Consider the following 22,144-nt stretch of genomic DNA (forward strand, 5'->3'; position numbering starts at 1 on the left):
TCGCTCCTTCCTCCTGTTTTCGTTTCACTAAACTCAGCTGGCCGTCACATCACGTCACAAAGTTTTTACGTGTTTGATGTCGGACAGTCGGCTGGGTTCCGTTAGAGACACATCAACGGTTGGAAGTCACTCCCGAGTTTCCAATCTCTGCTGATTGCTGAGTGAGGGACTGAAAGTGTGGCTGGATGAACGTTATTTAATGAAAACCTCAAAACGACCACAAAATTCAAAACTACAAAGAGATACCAACTGGACACAAAGAGGCACAAAACTACAAAGAGACACAAACGACCACAAAGAGGCACAAAACTACAAAGAGACACAAAATACAAAACTACAAAGAGACAGAAATCAACCACAGAGTTTCGGGGTCTTGCTCCTGGGAGGGTTAGGGACCTGCTACATGTCTGACCTCCACCCAGCTGCTGTGGTGGATTTGTGGCTGACCCCTGGCCTCCGTATGTTACAGAGACGTAAGTGTGGTGATTGAGAGCTCTAATTTTCGGAATAAGGCGTGGAAGCCCGGAGATCAATTTCCTCAGCAGTGTTTCTCATTACAGCTCAGTTCAGTGTGGCACTCGCTTTGTTCCACATTGATCTCATTCCATTTCCATCTTCCATTTCAGGCTGAAGGTAATATCACATATTTATCCAATCTCTGTCTGTGAGCCACAGCCTGCAGCTATGACAGCAGGGGTGAGCTGCACTCCACTGGCTCCAGGTCCTGTTCAGACTCTGATGGCCAACCAGGGCCGGATCATTTAGGCTGGCCATGTGTCAGGTGATTTCACTAACATGACTGAACACTTTTGGTGGGTCCTACCTTACATCGTGATCTTGGAGAGTTCCTTGTGTCAAAATATGATTTTAAAACCTGCATTCCTTCATTGTTTGACATTGATCGTTCTCTCTGGAACCCACAAGGTCCATTTGGTAACTTATTCAGGAGCTTTCGTTCATATGACAGCAGTTGTGGCGAAGACTCCCATGATCCCACGCGACTTCACTTCATCACCAAACTTAATCTTTTGTCATTGTTTTGATGTGAGAGATATCGTCAGTTAAGCAAATTATCTGAAAGTCCAAGTTTAATGCAAAAATTTGACTTTTTGGGGGACTGTTACAGCCTAAATTTTCACAGCAGCTTTTCTCATAATTGTAATGCATGTTGGGATGTTTTTGGACATTTTCTTTTGCAAAGAAATTTCAGGAGTGAAAATTACAATAATAGTTGGAAGCTCTTTTGTATAATTCATTAATAAATTTAATGCAACTTGTTCCAGAGTGCTGCACCGTTCTATATGGACTAAACACTAAAGCAACATGTACAGCCCCACAAATTCAAACAAAACATTTCATATGATTCAATTTTAATGAGCAGAATGTGTAATTATGTTGGACATAGTGCTCTCATCTTCAACCCAACATTTCACCTTCAGACAACCAAAACAAATCAGGGTTCTTCATCAGACAGATGCTTCATTGTTCACAGGGCAGTGAAACAGAAAATGAAATTGATCCTCAGTGACACCAAGATCACAGAGAACAAGTAAGTCGTGCAGAATTCAAAGAGATCGGTTGAATTTGCATTTGAAGTGTTGCAATCGCAACTTCCTGGTGGGACTGAATTGTGTTTTTCTAACATTTTCTATGTGAACAGTGAATCAAAAGAAGATGGTTGGAGCAGAAGTTGTTGTTGTGGTCTGCTTGTTTTCATCTCCTGCGTAATAAAACGGAAAATCCCACGATATAAATTCAACTGAACTTCTGGGAGCGACTGAGAAAGCTTGCTGATTGGTTTCCTGTGGGGACACAGAGGGAAGTGGCTTCTTCTCCCTTCTGCCAACTGGCCGCCTCTGCTTATTTTTTGGATGTCGACTTTGTGTCTGTTTACTTGCCAGAATATTTTTTCCTTTCTGCATCTATCAATAGACCGTCACATGACAGACATGTGTGGTTCATGTGAGGATGCTGGATGGGAACCAGGAGGCTGAAACAGTCTCCCCCTCAGAGTTCAGGCGGCCCAGCCGATGTGTTTATCGCACTGCATTAAGAACGCAGCGGGGAGGATGGAGGCAGCCGTATATTTAGTAATGACCCAGTTCTAAAGGGTGCTGGCAGGGTTGAGAGCTGGTCCCTGCAGGATGATTTCCAAAAATGAAACGAGATCAAAACCAGAACTCCAGCGCCGATGGTTCCCTGTACTGTTTATGTTCTGACCACCTCAATGAAAACATATAGGCTGCATCATGTACGTCTGCTTGTGGTTAAGTTATAATCTGTAACATAAAGCTCATAGTTAGGGCTGGCACAGGTGAGTCCTGAACCATCCCTTAGTTATGCTGCTATAGGCCTAGACTATCGGGGGATTTCCCATGGTGCACTGAGCTCCTCTCTTCCTCTCTCTTTCTGCACTCATTCATGTTCCATTAATGCATGTTACTAACTTCACTTCTTCCCCGGAGTTCTTGTGCTTTCTCGTCTCGCAGGTTCTCATGGATCCTGGTGGAGCCTCCTGCCATGGTCCTGCTTGACTGCCATTGCCAATACTGTTGTTGCTGTGCACCTGTCTGTCTGTCTGTCTGTCTCTCTCTCTCTCTCTGTCTCTCTCTCTCTCTCTCTCTCTCTCTCACCCCAACTGGTCGAGACAGACAACCACCCACCTAGAGCCGGAGGGTCTGTCCTAGGTTTCTGCCTTTTAACAGGCAGTTTTTCCTTGCCCTTGTCTCCAAGGTCTTGCTCATGGTGGTACTGTTGGGTCTCTGTAATTAATGTTATAAAGAGTTCGGTCTAGACCTGCTCTATTTGAAAAGTGTCCTGAGATAACTTCTGTTATGAATTGGTGTTATACAAATAAAATTTAATTGAATTGAATAACATTTATGCACTATGTCTATAAACACTAATATATAGTTGAGTTCTGACATTATCCCAAATGTTTCCAACAATGTTCAAATCTGTCATTTTATTCAGGTAACGCTGCGTTTCACCGGTCACCTGTCGATGGCGTCATCTCCCCTTTGTGCCTGCGTCAGTGTTGTGGTTGTCTGTCAGAATCTGTCATGCATTGACTGTAGATCCAGTCTGAAGCCACATTGTTACCATCCACTGTTTAGATCTTGGTGCTTTTTAACTCTAGATTTGAACCGGATGAAGGATTTTAGTCATCGGACGTCTGGATCTTAAGTTATCAGAGAAACAAGCTGAGCTAACGTTAGCAGCAGCTCGGCTCGCAGCCCCTCCGGGACGTCCTTTGTCTGTCCTACAGCGTGGGATTATTCGGTGTTTGATGATCCCACGCTGCTTCATCACATCATCAAACTTCCTCTTTTGTTATTGGTTTTGTTTGGATGTGAAAGACCCCCTAGTGGCAGAAACTACGGATTGTTAAATTTGAGAAAATGATCTGAAAATGCAAGTTTGAGGCAAAACGTGACTTGTAGTTTTCAGATTAAAAGCACACACAGCCCAACAAAAAGAGAACCTCGTCAGGATGAGAAAATAATCAAACCTGTAGGATGTGGAGCACAGTGAGAGGAGTTTATGTGAAGTCCTCTGGAAGCAGAAATGTTGCAGAGCTGCTGTCAGAAACTCTCAGCCAACCCACTAATCTACTTCTGTGAAGCGTCCTCCAGCTGAAATTTAGGCTGTTAGCTCAAAGTAAGAACTTGTGACCCATTTACACATTGGCGAACTCAGTTTTAGCCCCCTCTGCTGTGAGAGACTGCCGGACACATTTATGGCGTCCGGCCTTTTCCATCCGACCGTCACGGCTCACAACCTCAATTCCAGTCCCCACTGATTCTCACATAATACTGTTTTGGAGTCCTCCGGAGGGAACGCAGGCTCATATCCGCCCCATTTACACCAGGAGCTGAAATCCCAAAGAAGACAGAGGATGTTATTTTAGGTTCCTGCCTTCACAGAGGCCGAGCTGTCGGCCTGTTTTAAATTTCAGAAATTAAATGTCTCCGTTTTCAGAAGGTCCCTGTGTGACTTTTCCCACACCAACACCCTGAATGCATCACTGCTGCTGTAAGGAAACAGAGGGTCCAGTTGTGTTTCTACCCGTTCATATCAGAACTTGTTTCTGGTCTTTAACACTTAATAATAGAGTCTAATTAAGATAATAATGAATCAGTAATTTGGCAGGAATGATTCCTCTGCTGTTGTAATTCATTTTGAATTCAAACTAAACTGAGGAGTAAATATTGTTAGAAAAACAAGCAAACACAGAATTTATTGTATTGTTTCCTGATAGATTTCCTAATGGACGTTAAAGAGAATAGACCTTCAGTTGCTTCACATGTGTAAAATGTCCCTGATGTTTTTATAATTTGTTTATTCAGACTTTATTTTACCAGGCTAGACATTAAGTAGAATTTCTTATTTACAATAAAGACACTTAAAGCAGAAAAGTGTAACATTTACAAGTATCATTAAAAACACCTTTTAAGTCAATTGGAAAATGTCATTCTAAGCCTTTAAGGTCACATCCTCAGTTATATTGCCATTAGCTAGTTAGTTCTTGCAGCTAATATTAGCTGACTTAGCAGCAGCCAAAACAAGCAAAAACACCTCTTTTTGCTTCAACATGGTGATTTATAGACCGGAACCTGCTCCAGGATGGTTCCCTTTCTACTGGTAATCTTCAAGGTGAATCAAACCACATATTTAGTCCCGGCAGTGTTTATTTAAAGATGAATAAAAACCGTCTGTAGTTGAAGAAAACTATTCCAATAACGTATTAGATGGGCCAGTGATGTAAAGGATTGTATCATCTGCATATAAATAATTATGGGCGTCATTAACAGCATGAAGGATATCATTAATGAATGTGGAGAGAGGTTTCAGACTGGAGCGACTCAGACCATTTCTCATCTATTCAGGTCCACTGATATTTTCGGTTCAGTAAAAGAGGATCATCAGAGTGTGACTGCAGCCTCATCACATGTGCGAATGGGAAAAATCGGAGTGACACCTCTCTGGGGTTTTGGCAGATTTCCCGTCTGACACCCACCAACCTCCCACCAACACACACACACACACACACACGGTTACTGATGCCACTTTTGGCAACGTACATTCATTTCCTGCTGACTTTCAATAACCCTAAACTCCACGGACCCAAAAATCTACTTGGGGACACAGCTTTTGTCTCCAGTTGGACAAGCTGTCCTCAATTAACTGATCTTTAGTCTGAAATGTGTCCCTGAAGATAGCCTTCACACACCCTGTGTTCGCTGCTTGAATCCAGATATTCAGTGATATTCAGCAGCCGTCTGGTACAGCTGGTACATTGCAGCTGCTACTCGTCTTAATTAAACATCTTTTTTTATTATAAATCCACTTTTCTGGTGGTTGTGTCTCTCAGTCAGACTCTTCTGCAGCCGGTGTTCTGTTTGGTAATGTCACTCATTGCAGTGTTTGGGAGGAGTTGACTGTTGTTGCTACGCCTGTCAAGATTCCTGCTCTCGAACAGCGTGATGCAGTTTACACAAAGAGAAATGTGACAGTTTTACCAATTTGTGGGTCTTTGATTTCAGACAGATTGACAAAAGAAGCTTCTCATTTCTAGCTGGCAATTCTGTCAGCTGTTTCGAGCTAGCTAATTAAGCTAATGTAAGTTCCATGTTGAAAACAGCTGTCACTGACTTTTTAATGTTTTAGGCAGATTTGTAGTAAATATGCACCTGATGGCAACATAGGATGCATGATAGCATAGCATCGTAGAATGCTAAGAGACTAAAGCGAACAGGTCAGAGATCAGGGAATAAAGTACAGAGGTGTTTATATTGCTGGTTTGGGCTCCTGCCACCCAGTGCTAAGTCAGCTAATGTTAGCTGCATAAACTAGTTAATGGCGGGTGGATGTCAGGATATTACTGGTTGAAATCAGTTAGTCCATGCTGACGTAAGCACGCGTCACATTTAGTTCAACAGGAAGACACAATGACTGGATTCTGATATAAAAATACAAAGAAACTGACACAATGTGACTCATTGTTAAATAGTAGAACAATATAACTGAGGATGAGATCTTAAAGGGTTGAAATGACATTTTTCATTTCACCTGGACAATTAATCTTATTTTATATAGGCCTAATATGTTCGATATATATTCCTTATGAAAATTTCAGATCCACATGAAGAAAATGTAAAAATGAAAATCTCCTTGGTGGCCCCTGCTGGTCCCCAACCCCCAGTTTGAACCTCCCTATCCAGACCACATATCAGTTTCTGACTCAAATAGTAATATCACACGAAACAAATGAAGTCTTGTGGCTCCTGTTCACATTGTTCTGTTAGTGATAGATGCTGACAGATTACTGAATGAATGAAAAACAGGGTTAGACTGCTCGAAGTCTCCCAGAATCCCGCGGGAGTTCCTCATCCATCTCACAGGCTTCCCTACATACATTTTTAATGAGCCGCTCGCCAGAAATCTCGCCTGCTCTTGTTTCTTCCTACAGGCGATAATTGCCTCTCAGGATTTTTTTATTTTATTTTCCAGGAATTATTATTATTATTCTGTGTTTTGCTGCTTTATAACAATGTATTTAAAATGATTAAAACACAGAAATGTGTTTTATTTCTGTGTTCATATGTTTTAAGTATTTGTATAATAATTGATTTTTAAAGATCTTTTTGTCACATATTAAAGAAAAATAGGTAAATGTTGAGAATTTGAAATGAGCTTTCTATCACTGTGATATTATCATTTATACTATTATTCATAGAGGTGAGTGGATTTTATGATATCTTACATTTTATGGCGCCATAAAAATACAATATTTCTGGTTGTGTTTTTATATTTGAGTCTCTTATTGATTTCAAATAGAAGATAGATTACATGGCTCATCCTTCGTGCACAACTGAGCTTAAAACAACCTTTATATCTCACTGTACAGGCGATTTCATGTCAACAAAACACTTATTTAACACTTATATTTAATCCATCATATCACTTTATAGGATGATTGTTATTTCATCAGATATCACACTTTGTTCCTGCAGCTGCTTTTGTGTCTGCAGTTGTTGGTTTTTTCATTATATTGATGAAATAATTACTTAGTATTGTAATGTTGTAATGTAATGTTTGTCATTATTTTAAGATAATGATATTTTGATTTCTTACAGGATCCATTTCTCCCATCACATTGACAGAAATGGGCTTCCACATGTAGTGCATCTATAGAACGACGTTTTAAACACCTTAAGCTTATCATTTGTCTAATTATAATGCTTTTATAATGTAATGTAATTAACACCCTCTCACAGTTTTATTATAGGCATTTACCTGTAATGTCACCACCACATTATATGTCTTATATTGTCACTATAATCTTGCTGGAATATTTCTGGTGATAAAAACCTATGTTTGGTGTTTTTCCAGCCTTGTGTTGTATTAATGTCTAATGTTCCTTTACAGTGTTTACAGGGAGAGATTCAGTCATACTATAGCTGTGTAGTTTCATTAAGGTTTAATGAAGCTCATGCAGATTTTCATCAGAGCTGCAGTTTGCGTGCTGCTGGCTCCCGGGGGGAAATGCACTGCGTGTTTCTGCATTAATATGGATGTGATGTGAGAGCACGGCTGCTGTCTGCAGACCAGGAAGAAAACATCATATCGGGAAAAACAAGAGAGGAAACATATATGGAAGCCCAATGTGAGGAAGAGGATTCTGTAAGTCATCATAATGACAAACTTTATCAATATTTTATACTTATTATCTCAAAATAATGAATTCATATCAAAAATAATTGGAAAATGTCTCAATATTTTGACTTAAGTCATAAATCTGATCTGTGATTTCATAAATTATTTGGTGTTTAATGCAATTTAAGATCAAATTCATGAGGTTTAAGAGTCTTGGATTATCCCTGTTAGACTGAACAAACATCTTCTACATCAGGACCTCCTCCACCTCCTCCTCCTCTTCGTCTCGATCAATATGAACTGAGTGCTGAGACGTGTGGCAGCTCAGGGACTCTCCCTTATTAATAATGAATACAATCCAAACCCTCTGTGTGTGTGTGTGTGTGTGTGTGTGTGTGTGTGTGTGTGTGTGTGTGTGTGTGTGTGTGTGTGTGTGTGTGTGTGTGTCCATCATCTGGAGTGCAACAAACCCAGTGGATAAAAGACACATTTTAAAAATAAAAGCACACACTTATTTTCAAACATTAGTCATTTTTATTTATTACTCTTTATCATTTTAGCAATCTTTTATTCATTATTTTTTTTATATCTCAGTAGGCCTATAATCTGTAAAGTATCAATCTTGTGTTAAAACTGTCTGGGATAGACTATCTATAATAGAGCTTTTTTATTTTCTTAAAATCCTTTGATATACATATTCTCTTGTTAGATGATTTTTGGAATAAGTCCATTTTTTAAAACTCTTTTTGTTACGCAACATCCCCATAAACAAACAAAGAGACAAACCAACAAACAAACAAAAGTACACATCTTTTTTGTCAGAAGGCAGTGGAAACGTCATCTGCGCCTCGAAATAAACCTCCAATTTATTTACTGTATTTATGTAGTTTATGATGCTACTGCACTGTTGGGCTTTTTAATCTAACATACAGACCTAAAATATATCACCTCTAAGGTCGTCTAGTATGAATCACGGGCGTATGAAAAGGGGGGATGTGCTAAATGGCAACAGTCATATCACTCTTCAGCCACGGTTTGATTTTTTTTAGCTACACTGGCCATGAAGTCACATCTTCGTATTGCTGTCGGCTTTTCAGAACATCGCGTTTCTTTCGTTCGGTGACCGTTTCGCTCACAGATTCATTCATTTCTAGCACTGAGCGGGGGGGCGTGGCGGGACAGGAGAACGGTGGGAAATCAACCACCAACGTGAACTTAGAGTTAATTATAACGCGTTTTAATACTTTCACGTCCCAAAAAGATCCTTGAAGAGTTTCCGTCAGGCTGACAGCAGTTGGACTTTAAATTGTTCTCGTGGGAATTCAGGAAATGAGCACAATTATTATTTTGAAAGGAAGGTTTTCATTGATGGAACCAGGAAGTCTTTGAGGTTTAACTTTAAGATTTAGTGGTTCGCTAAACCGACGCCATCTTATTTAACTGTGAACCCAACTGTTAGCTGCCAAACCAGATTAGGTCAGATTAGCTAAATCAAACTGTTAGCTAACCTTCCTTAATGTGGTTTAGCTGCTGTACTGAACTGTAAACGATTGATCGATTGATTCTTGCTGCTAAAGTATCCGAACCAATCTGTTTCAACCAGGACACAGATACCAATATTAGCATAGCGATAGTGCTAGTGTTTTGGGGGGTTGATTTGGGGTCAGATTGAAACCTGTGTACCAGACATGGTGGATTACGCTGGTGGTCCAGTCCCTTGCTGCTGTTTCCTTCAGCAGGATTGAATTCATTAAAGCATTTCACAGTTTGTGCTCGTTTCCTGAAACGTTCTGTCTGAACTGACGTCATGTTATTAAACACCGTTCTGAACCGTTCGTTAATGAAAAGCAGACTCTCAACGACACCCCTACGCCTAAAGAGCTTGGTGGGGGGAAAACGAGGCTACGGTCACACCAGGAACTGGCAGAGCGAGATTTCTTCACGTGGCGTAGATTTTATACGTGGTAGCTAGCGAGGTTAGCGAGCTAGCCAGTTGAACAACCAAAATTAAATGCTATAAATTTTAAAATACACCTACCGCTGGCACACTGACTGCAAGCCATGCTGCACGTGTCAATACTGTCATTGCTTTTTTTTTCGTCAATGCCACATATTTACCTGCAGGAGTTCACCTGTTCAGGGCGGCATTGTGCAGAACGGACTTGTGATAAAAGCTGGTGTGACCGTGGCCTGAGCACAATAAACAGCCAATAAGAACACAAATATTACATCACCATCAAGCATTCGGTCCATCAAACGTACCGGGCTCAACACAGTCAACCTGGCGCAATAAAAAAAGGAAAAGCTGTCCGTGATGGAAATGAGGCGACTGGTCTGACATGGGCTCTGGGCCTCGGCTTGTCTTATTGATTTTGTGGCCTCGCGTCACACATGAATATGCACCTTAGGCTATACGGGACCCCTAATATATAGCCCGATACTGTGTCAGCACCCAGCAGTCACACAGCGCCGTCTAGGCCTAGCCTACTAAACATCAATAATTCATGGTTGACTTTAATACTGTGTAATTCCACGATTGTAAGCGGGCAAGGATCCATCAAATTTTCATCATTGTCATCGTTTCGGCTCGACCGCACCTTGAATATTTCATGTTATCGACCTCCGGGTCAGGTCAGCGTGTGATTGGATGAGCGCTCCGGGAGGACGGCCTGCAGACGTCCCAGGAAGGCAAACCGTGCCGCCGTATAGTGATGTAGTAAAAATCCATTTGGGGTGTTTTCAGGTGATGAATTCAGTCCGTTTGGAGTTGTTTTTTTCTGTATCGAAGAGCAGCTATCACTCTTTTTTGCTATTTTTCTTTTCTTGTTTTTTTCTTCTTTTCACTTTGTGTTTTTTTTTTGTATGTCTTCCCTTGTTTCTGTTAAAACGCCAGCCAAGTCAGTATGGTGGGCAGTGTGGTTAGGACCAAGGCGAGGCCCCTGGCGTCAGCTGATCTGGGGGCTCCGTTGCCGCTGCTACAGAGTTCAAACAAACTCCCACGGAAATCCAGGTTGCGGGACTCCTTTTTCAGTTTCTCCCAGAGGTCCGTCGCTCCCTCCTGGCAGTCGGCCAGCGCCGTCGTGGCACAGGAGTGGAAGTTATCCCAGTAACTGGCAGGAGAAAACACAGCAAGCGTTAGCACCACCAAGCTCATGACTGCAGTGGGAGGCATGGTTTTAAAACTGAATGCATCGTCTACTCAGGAGGCAGAGCCAACAGTGGAAGTCGTCCCAGAATCTGGCACCACAGAAAACACAGCGAGGAAAAAGCTTATGAAGACACAGCCGGTAAAGTTTATATTCCAGTAAAACAAAAAGCAAATGTGGAGCCTCTGAGCATATTACTGCACCGTCTTTTCCATGAGCGTAGGGCAGGAAGACAAATACTGAGGACAACATATGAGCCGCCGTCTCAAAGCTACCACCACTGAGGTCGTGGGAATTATTCTACATTTAAAGATATATACATTATAGTTGATTTATTGGCCAATATTTTACACTCAGTATCTGACTTTAAAGGACCTGTTTGTAGGATTTAGTGACATCTAGAGGTCAAAAAACATGTTAATTCCTGTGAGTTAGCAGAACAAGCTAGTTAGCTACGTGATATTAGATAAAAAGATACTTTATATATTAAATTATAAATTATATTTCATAATAATACACATGATAATAGAGAAAGTTAGTTTTCCTAATTCTCTGTATGAGCTACATTACTATATTATTTCTCTACAGTAATTATTAATTAATGTCCCCTTGAAATCAATGAAACAAGACGGTGGAAACCAGAATCAATACAAAATAAAAGTTCCTTGTTGCTGCTTTAAAAACAATTGTAAGGTAACAGAAATATACTTTTTTACTGTATTTGTTACTTTACAGATTCAGTTTTTTAATAAGAAAATTAAAATGAATGTATCTAGTATAGCTTTTATTAAACACTGTTGTTGAGCCTGTAAAATCGATTTATATTTTTAAATCTACTTTAGATGGTTTTCATTCTGCCAGTGACCTCTTCTCTTCCTCCTTCCTCATCTCTGCTGATGTTTTATTCATCGCCTCATCCTCTCCTTTTTTCTTCACATCTCTTTCATCCCACTTTCTCTTTGCCCTAATTATTCCTTCCTTTTTACTACACTGTAAAAAAAAGGGTTATTTTTTATGGTTAAAAAAAAAGCTGCAGCTGTACTATTAAAGGAAATCAGTGCTGTTGAATTTACAGAATAAATACAAGTTTTTACCATCACAAGAAAACAATGCTTCACTGTTACAGAAACTGTATTTAACCTATTTACAGTTTACAGTCTTTTATTGTCATATTTGTGAGTTTTCCACCAACGTTTTTATATTTTATTCTTTGTCTCACTCTCATTTTAGTCTCGTCTGTTCATCTTTTCTTTCCTTCCTCCTCCCAGTTAATGTAAAGACGACACCAGCCTGCTCACCGACGCGTGCTCACACTCACACATACACACACACACATAAACACACACACACACACACACACACACACACACACACACACACACACAGCGTATCTAATCCAATTTTCCAATCTGCTCTTATTGATGTTGACCTCCTGAACCGAGCCGTGTCGATGCTACATCTCTGAGCAATTAACGCATGTGTGTGTGAGTGTGTGTGTGTGTGTGGGTGGGTGGGTGTGTGTGGGTGTGTGTGTGTGTGTGTGTGTGTGTGTGTGTGTGTGTGAGGAGGCGTATTAAAGCGTCCCTCCTGCCACGCCTCAACACCGCTGTGATGGAGCTGTCACTGAATTAAAAACTCGTGTGTGTGTGTGTGGAGGGGTGGGGGGGAGCTTCCTGCTGCAGTGTGCCATCTGGTGCCCACCCGGTTTGGGTGGTGGGGTGAACAGGGGATAAAAGGGGCTTTGGGGGGTGGGGGGTCAGCTGGCTAGTAAGACCCCCGTCTTGCACATATGCACACCCACCAACTGCACCCCCGAACCCTCCGTCTCCCCCCTCAGGGTTTGCAGTTAATCACTCATATGATTATTTTCTCCTTCGCAGTCAGATTCAGAGACGACTTCCTGTGTGAGCTTTTGTTCTGATTATTACTTTCCTCAGTAACTAGTGCTGTAACTAACTCCTAATAAATGCCAGTGATGTTATTAGACACCTCCAGTTTTATGATCGTGGAAGAAAGTAGTTTGAAAGATTCATATTATTTTGATTTCGATCAATCGTCATCATTTTGGGGAGAAAGGACACAATTACCAGTTTTGTGTGGAGTAGCAGAAAAGTAATATGACTACTAGAGTAACTGATTACTGTTAGCAGTAAAGCAATAATATTACTTTTTAAAAGAGTAATGAATTAAATGTTAAACTAGTCCGACACTGATTAACAGAGGATGAAAAGGTTTATGTTCCCCCCCAAAAAATCTGGTTTTCTATCATGATTAAGTTATCGATATGATGGATGATGGATAACTTTAACAGTTACTGTACACTTTATTTCCCTGACTGTGGTAGGCAGGAGAAATGTTCAAACAAAAATCACTGCTAGAAAGTACAGAGGGTGGACGAATATCAGGAACACCAAGCAAGCTGCAGCAATCCCATTCAATGGTCCTGAAAACCAATTCTAGCTCAGTGAACGGAAGAGTTGGGTCTGAAACTGCTGTTTTTATCATCTACGTCGGTGAATTAAGGATTTATTTCCACCAAACCAGAGTTTGTGATTGTTGGAAACACTAACAGAGACGTTTTAATGAGTTTTATTCTGTTTCTGTCCACTTTAATGTAAAATTACTGATTTTGTCAATGGAATCTGGTGGGCCAGCTGCTGGTTCTCTAGTGCAACATCTACTGGCAAGTGATTTTTACATATATAACCTTTAACTATGTAATATTTAGTCTTTTCAGTCCTCTGTTGATATAGCATACGATGTTATATATATATATATAATATTATATATTGAGATATCGTGAACCTACTGGCAGATCTTGTGCAGGTTGTCCCTGTCGTCCAGGTCCTGGGGATAGTTGGCCATGTTCTCCCCCAACTGAAGCAGACAGTCTGAGAAACCTTTAAACACAGAGTCACATTGACCAGCACTGACCAGCACCGTCTGCAACACAGAGACTGCAGGGGGGAGGAAGAGGAAGAGGAAGAGGAGAGAAAGAAGAGAAAATTTCACATTAGAGAAAATCACAATAAGCTTCTCAGTTATGGACCTCTGATTGGTTGAGTCTGTTCTGTTTTCTACAAACAACAAACCATCAGGACCACATTTTCTGTATGAGGAACCATTTTAAAGAGTTTATTTATCAGTTTAACTTTAAACCTTCTCTAACTGGACAAGACACATATCGATACACACTGATTGTCTCTTATCAGGTTATTAGTGCCAACATTCCTCCAAATGTAAATGTTTTTATCGTATGATTACTTTTATTTTACTTTTTTAAAGCATATTACAAACGTGCCTCTACATATATAAGTTGTATTCATTCCGATAAAAACATGTCTGCCATCTTATTCTGACATAAACAGGTGGAGGAACTTTATCAGCGCTTAACATGACTTAAAGCTCCAGTGTGTGTAACATTGAGAAGTAATATAATATTCATGGTATGTTATCATCAGTGTATTATCACCTGATGATGAGGCTTTGTAGTGTTTTTGTTTCCTTAGAATGAGAGATATTTTGACACAGAGGCGACAAAAATAAAATGTTGTGTCGTCTGCAAAGAAATTGAACCTTGCTCAACTTTTTAATTCATGTATAATCACCTAAAAATAAGAATCGTTCTTAAAATTAGACGTTTTTATCTACAGAGGGAGCGGGTCGTCTTCTACCGAGGACGCCATGTTTCTCCCAAACACTGGATCTAGGAAATAACTTTCTAATATATACATATATCCAGAGGACATTATGCTGTATACTACTGTACTGTAAACAACTGTATAAACTTCATATGGGAAGATAAAAGTGTCATCAGCAAACAGCAAAGAGAGACATGAAGTGTCACTAATACAACTAATTTAACCTGAACAAACGCTGTTTAGTTTATTTGCGCAATGAAACAAAGTATAATACAAAAGTATACAAACATTTTTTCTTTTAACAAAAGAAAAATGTAAAGAATTGCCTCATTATTTAAGAGAAACTAACCAGGAAGTGGAGATCACTTCCTGTTACTTTCTGCTGTTTCCAAGGTTCATTATTAGAAGGTCGGTCAGCTCAGTTTATGGGAATTATTAAGGTTCAAATCCCCTCTGCTCCACACTGTCACACCAAACTCCATTCAAAAAACGGCTGTTTTAAGGAAGTAAAACCTTTATTTCCACCATCAGTGAGACTCTGATTCTCTTCAATCTACAGACACAATCTGCTCACATTGACTCAGTAACATCATTAACTAACCTGTGAGGAAGAGTTGGACACAGACACACTCACTGACTGTCTGTCATTAACTAACCTGTGAGGAAGAGTTGGACACAGACACACTCACTGACTGTCTGTCATTAACTAAGCTGTGAGGAAGAGTTGGACACAGACACACTCACTGACTGTCTGTCATTAACTAACCTGTGAGGAAGAGTTGGACACACACACACTCACTGACTGTCTGTCATTAACTAACCTGTGAGGAAGAGTTGGACACAGACACACTCACTGACTGTCTGTCATTAACTAACCTGTGAGGAAGAGTTGGACACAGACACACTCACTGACTGTCTGTCATTAACTAACCTGTGAGGAAGAGTTGGACACACACACACTCACTGACTGTCTGTCATTAACTAACCTGTGAGGAAGAGTTGGACACAGACACACTCACTGACTGTCTGTCATTAACTAACCTGTGAGGAAGAGTTGGACACAGACACACTCACTGACTGTCTGTCATTAACTAACCTGTGAGGAAGAGTTGGACACAGACACACTCACTGACTGTCCCTCTCTGTGGATTAAAGCCACAGATCTTTTCTTTTACTGTCCTTAGTTGATTAGGAAAGTAAATAAAACCGTAAACTGGCTTTGAAAGTGACGTATCGCTGCTCTCATCTATCAGGTTCAAGATTCATTGAGAAACTTTGTTAACTGTGTCCTGAAGCCGTTCAGGAATTAAACTATTGAGAACTGTTCAGTTTTGATTGTTTCTTGATGAATGAATCTTAAAATAAAGTTCTCCACTTAAATTAAATAAAACTGATATTGATGATGCTGATAAACTGATGAAAATATCTCCTGACAGTAAAATGACCTCAGAGTGTTCAACCCGCTGTAATCAGGCCGTGTCAGTCTCCTCCCTAATTCTCTTTAACTCAACCATAAAACACTGCGCGGGTTGCCAGGTCTGACACGCCTCCATCCCCCCTCCTCAGCCAGTCACACACGTGCACTAACACGACACACACACGCCCCTTTACATGACCTCTGTTAACTCAGTGTGTGTGTGTGCTCGTGGTTCGTTAAGCAGGGGATGGGGCTGATTGATTGGTTTGGATAATAACACGCCTGCTGTCCGGTTCCACTCGATCAAACTGTGGACTAACACAGCATGACGTGTAGGACGAGACACGGCTGTTAGAGGAGGACGAGGGGGAGAAATCCATTCATCCTGCCTGCAACACGACACAGAAAACCCATATCTGTTTCTACGGGTCGTATCCAGAGAGTCTGTTACTCAATATCGGCTTCATGTGGAACTTATTGTGGGCAGAAATAACACATTTATACCACATGCTAAACACTGCATGGGATTATCTTAAAGGGGGTTTCCATAGAACCCATTTTTATTCAGATATCTAGAGGTCAGAGGTCAGAGGGATCCCTTTGAGAACGGCCATGCCAGTTTTTCCATCACCAAAATGTAGCCCAACCTAAAGCGTTGTCGAGCCTCCTTCACAACACGCTAGCATGACATGGTTGGTACCGATGGATGCTATCTTCACTCTAGCTTTAAAATACAACCCGCCACAGCCTCTGGAAGACGGTGTGCAGTGGAAGAGGGAAGGATAATGAATAACTGAATAACCACAATGCACCTGGTGGGAGGTTGAGCTGACCTGAAGCCCTCTAACTCCACACACACACACACACACACACACACACACACACACACACACACACACACACACACACACACACACACACACATTGTATTTAGAACAAAAAGTTAATTGGTAACGTCTGTGTTTACCCAACATGTTGAAATTGTTGCTGTGAAAAAGGTCTATTATGCAAATCTCCAGATTTTGTTGAAAAACGTTTTTCTTTCTATAATATTTGCAACTTTTTATGGTTACAATTAAAACAGAAAAACATCATAAATATTACGAATAACACTGTAAAACCTGTTAACAAAAATAAATGAAATACAAATTAAAGTCAATCAGAATGAATTGTTGAAGCAACTCAGATGTTTTGAGTGAACTTAAAGGTGTGAAATATTTGACTCATTTTCTTTAAGTTGACTTTATATCATTATAATGCTGTATAGGATATCACAGTTCTAGTTTATATTTCAGTTTATTAATCTTTATGAACCCAAATATGCATCTAAAAAAACCAACGTTTTTATTGTACGTCAGCTGTTTTGACAGGTAAAGTAATAATTTGCTTTAGTGGAAGAAAACTGAGTAAATTCAACATTTGTAAAAAGAATTAAAGCATTTTTGACTTTATTTAGATAAATTCCGTTCACACATTGTTGGAGAAATGCTGCGTATGAAACTCGCCACTGGGCTACCGTAGAAACATGGCAGACTCCGCCAGAAGAGGACTAACCCTCCCTCTGTAGATAAAAACGTCTCATTCTCAGGTAACAACAACGATTCTTATTTACAGGTGATTAAACAGAAATGAAAACATACCTATGGATATTATATTATATTTCAATAAATCCTCCTTCTCTTATATTTCCTCTGTTTCCTCATATCGATTTATAGGTGAATCTCTTTTTACTGCTTATTCAAAATTAATTATCAAATTAAATATGAGTAATGTTTATATATTCAGGTTCAGGGGCGGATCAAGAGAAATATTCATGGGGACTGTAGCCCCTTTGTCTGTATTATATCCCATAATATCACATATATTCACATATTGTGTCACTCTGTATGATTTTAATGCTCTTTCTCTGTAATATTACATCAGTGTTCCTCTTATTGTGTCTTAAAGCTGATTTTTTATGAATCCTCTGTTATTTAATATACCTTATTAAACATTCTTGATGTTTTTTGGAGCTGTATAGTTTTAAATATATATATATTTATTTCTGTATTAAATATATATTAATTAAGTATTAATGCTTAAAGATCCCCTCCATGCTTTTATTAACGGGGGTTCCCAAATGTTTCCATGCCAGAGCCCCAAAAACCCCCACTGACAATATACAATAAGATATGTTATAATGTATATTTTTAAAGATTATATGTTATAATATAATAATAATGGTAATAATAAAGTCATTTTATTTTATTAACTGATGTTTTTAGTGTCTTCTTGTACAGCTCGGCTCCCCTGGTGGACCCCGCCACCAGCTCTGAAACACTACTGTCGTCATCTTGAGGCCTTCTTGATTTAAAGGCTAAACAACTTAAATTGTGACGTAAATTCTCCATAAAGAAGCTTATTAAGTCTTTTGAATGTTAAAAAATATTTAAAACATATATAATACAGACCGAATTGTATAAAAAGTTCCCTAAAAAAGGAAATAACCTGCATAAAATTCCTCCAAATCTCTGGTTTTGCACAAACCTCCTGCAGTTACTGAGTTTGGATTCATTGATCAGTTTTTAATATAATGTTAAATATCTATAAAATATGTGACTGAGTCAGTTTAATTCATTAAAGAAAAGGGGTCTCGTTGGGGGAAGCAGTGGCTTAAAATCACTAATAAAAGCAGCTTAATCAGGAATCTTTTGTTAGTTTGTGTTACTTTATGTTAAAATAAATTATTGCATTTCAGCGTATTAAGACAAATAAAACAACGTGTGTCCAAATAAAGTAGAATTTCCACATTAAAACCATAAAGAAAGTAATTTACCTCATTATAAAATCACAGAATCTATGAATATGCTAATTTAGTTTTCTTGCTGCACTGTAAAAAAAAAAAAAAAAATGTTTGTAAACTGACATTAAACTGTAGGTTAAATACAGTTTCTGTAACGGTAAAACTTTATTTAAGCAGCATTTTTAAAGGATTTATACGGAATAAAGTCGTTTTATACTACAAACTGTAAATTACACAGAAAACCAGCGACATGATGTCAACAAACTGTTTCTTTTGATGGTAGAAACGTGTATTTAAACGATAAAATAGGATTAAAACTCAATAATAATGTTAATAATAATAATAATAATAATAAATGAGTTTTGGTTCAGCTGCTTTTATTTTGTTGTTTTTCTACAGTTTCTCTGTATTTGTAAAAATGTCTTTTAATATCTGTGTATTAATATTCAGTCTGTGGATGAATGAGAGTAAAAAACTCCTCCCTCCCTCCCTCCCTCCCTCTCTCTCTCTCTCTCTCCACTGCTTGTCCTGGTGTCTCTCTACCACTGTATGGAGGTGGCATTACATCATCTCAAACATGATGCTTTTCTCTCTGCAGCGTTTTTATTTATTTCATTTATATTTATTTATTTATTTATTTAAATAAAACGGGCCAATCAGCTCCAAACAATGTCACCCCCCCCACCCCCCCATTCACTAGCCCCTGAGATTCATTTTAATTATTAATAAATCAAATAAATCTGATTCCAAATCATTTCTCCTTCAGATGGATAAATATGTATTATTATTAATATGAAACCGAGTGAGCACTGAGAGGATTCTGAAGATTATTTGGTTCATTTTATTTTTATTCTTCCCTAAAATAAATATTAATGTTTGATTTTGTTTCATTAATTTGTTCTAAACTTCCGTTTTTATTCGTTTTTGTTTCAATTCTTTCTCCATAAATCGTGTTTGATATTTTTATTTCTTCCTTTAAAAATAAACATTTTCATCCTCTTTTTATTTATTTCCTTCTTCTCTCATTTCGCGGGTTTTTTTTATTCTCGTTTGAGTGAAACCGGGACAGTCCCATCGCACGCGCACCAACGGGGACGCGCACAGCTTTTTCCTTCACGCCTCCCATCTCGCACTCATTCACCCCACCTCCACACACACACACACACACACACACACGCACAGACACACCCACCAGGCACCGCGCGTAAAAACAACCAAAAAAACGCACAAATTCCAACAAACGTTGAAGAGTTCAAACACTCAGCTGCTTTTTACACAAAGTCTCAGTTTGATTTCACATTTCGATTATTTTGATCATTTAAATTATTTTTTCTTTTTCATTTGCAGGTTTATAATCATTTCTTTGGGTCGTGAATTCGCCGCAGCAGCGCGCCAAAGCTCCGGCAGCCAATCACACTGCAGCACTGGAATAAAACCATAAAGCAGGATGGGGGGGGGTGTAACAGACTAATTAATGGATTCAATGTAATAATCAGTGTGAAATAATCCGCAGTTATTTGTCCGGACAGAAACAAACTCTCTTTTTCTATTTATTTATTCTATTTATTTCTCTTTAAATTCTCTCTCCGCCTCCCGGAGCCTCCGGAGCGTGAATATCAAACCTCTCTCTCCTCTAACAATAGCACACACACACACACACACACACACACACACACACACACACACACACACACACACACAGAGCCTCCTCCACAGCGTCGTTATGCAACAGCAGAAAACAACAAGCAGCTCCATATGTCCTCTGGTTTCATATTTGTATTTTATTTTAATCCGTTCCAGACATTAGACGGAGCCCGCGGAGGGGTTTCCTCCTGCAGTGAACCGGTGCAGTGTGGAAGCTCACTCACCGTTTTTATTATAAAACCTAAAATATAAATAAAACAAATAAAAATAAAATCTCGTGTTTTCCGTCGTGCACGAAGCGGGGTTCGCGCGAACAGTGGAGGAGATGAATGAATGAATGAATGAATGAATGAAGGAGAATTTTCGTTCCTGTGTTTTTTATGAGAGCAGAAGAAGATCTGAAATAAAAATAAAAATGAATCAGGAGGTTTTATTTTGGTTCCCGGGCTGCGGGGCTGCGGGGCTGCGGGTGTGACGGTGCTGCTGCCTCCCCGCAGCCCCGCAGCCCCGCACACTGCGGCGGGAACGGCGGATCCCGCACAGCCGACACACCGGGAAGAAAACAGCTCCGGATGGTGTTTGAACGCGTTTGCAGACATTTAATGGGACGTTTTCTCCTTCACAACACCGCAAAGAAAAACCCGCAAAATCCAACTGAAACCAAAATAAAAGCGTTTTTATTTGATCCGGAAAAAACTGAAATTGGTTTCTGAAGGTGAAAAAAATTCAACAAATGTCTCCAGATTGGGAAGGAAGGCGCAGAGAGGAGGGAGGGAGGAGGGTGAGGAGGGAGAGGAGGGAGAGGAGGGAGGGGGGGGGCATTCCCCTTGTTAACGCACACACACACACACACACACACACACACACACACAATGTGAAGTGTAGCCCCGTTAAAATGAGCCGCTGCTTCATTACGCGGCGGGAACATGTGACAGCAGCCACATTAACCAGGATTATAAAATCAATTCACATCATTAAAAACAATTCTAGCTTTTAACAACAAAAATAAAGAAAATTTAACAGTTTATTTAAAGAAAACTTGTTTTTCTTGCTGCTGGATTCAGAAAATAAAAGACTAAATATTTCTTCCATTTTAAATAATCAGTAAATAAAACCAAGAGACAGCTCCTGCTCCTGGAAACGACTTTAAACAGGAGTGTGTGTGTGTGTGTGCGTGTGTGTGTGTGTGTGTGTGTGTGTGTGTGTGTGTGTGTGGGACTCACCTATGTGGAGCGCGAGGAACAGAGCGAGGCATTTGGAGGACCAGGTTACTCCCATCCTCTGCGTCCTCTCTCACCATGAGAGCAGAGATTCAGAAAGTTGGAGAGCAGCTGAGGAGGAGCCGCACATTCCCCGCACAACAACGGCTACATCCAACACTCTCTTCCTCCTCCTCCTCCTCTTCCTCCTGCCTCTTCTTCCTCTCTTTTTCTTGCTCTGCTCTTTTTTCCTCTGCGTGCTGCTCCTCTTCCTCCTCTGGTCGAGCTCTCCGTCGCTCTGCGCTTCCTGCCTGTTTTACGCGTCTGGAGAGAAAAAAGAGGAGAGAGAGAAAGCCCCTCCTCTCCTCCCTCTCCTCCTCCTCTCCTCCTCTCTCTCCTCCCTCCTTCTCTTCCTCCCTCTCCTCCCTCTGGTTGCCATGATTTCCTCACATCCTTTTTTGTCCTTCATTCATTTTTATTCTATGTTCCCTTTGTTTTCTGGCTCCTGTTGAATATAGAATATCATTTATAAGAGACCTTTTTCACAGCAGCAGTTGGGTAAAACCAGATGTTACCAATGAGACTAATTGAGGCTCAGTTCCATTTAGTGTAGCTGAATGGAACCAGTCCTTCCTTTTCTCGTTTTTAGGATTTCA

The 22,144-nt window shown here is 39.9% G+C and overlaps 1 protein-coding gene and 1 long non-coding RNA gene across 2 annotated transcripts; both read right to left on the reverse strand.

The window, feature by feature from the left end:
* Window positions 1-8,170: 8,170 nt before the first annotated feature.
* On the reverse strand, window positions 8,171-21,813 carry nrn1a (neuritin 1a). Its single transcript, XM_051385922.1, has 3 exons — window positions 21,513-21,813; window positions 13,615-13,762; window positions 8,171-10,769 (listed from the first exon to the last, which is right to left on the reverse strand). Exons 1-3 carry the CDS (start codon window positions 21,565-21,567, stop codon window positions 10,541-10,543), a joined length of 432 nt encoding a protein of 143 aa, XP_051241882.1. The 5' UTR covers window positions 21,568-21,813; the 3' UTR covers window positions 8,171-10,540.
* LOC127355244 (uncharacterized) lies at window positions 14,943-19,142 on the reverse strand. The gene is made up of 2 exons (XR_007881683.1): window positions 15,268-19,142; window positions 14,943-15,212 (listed from the first exon to the last, which is right to left on the reverse strand). It is a non-coding gene; the product is annotated as an uncharacterized LOC127355244 (long non-coding RNA).
* Window positions 21,814-22,144: the final 331 nt, after the last annotated feature.

This window comes from Dicentrarchus labrax, unplaced genomic scaffold, assembly GCF_905237075.1.
Source record: "Dicentrarchus labrax unplaced genomic scaffold, dlabrax2021, whole genome shotgun sequence".
Classification (NCBI taxonomy): domain Eukaryota; kingdom Metazoa; phylum Chordata; class Actinopteri; family Moronidae; genus Dicentrarchus; species Dicentrarchus labrax.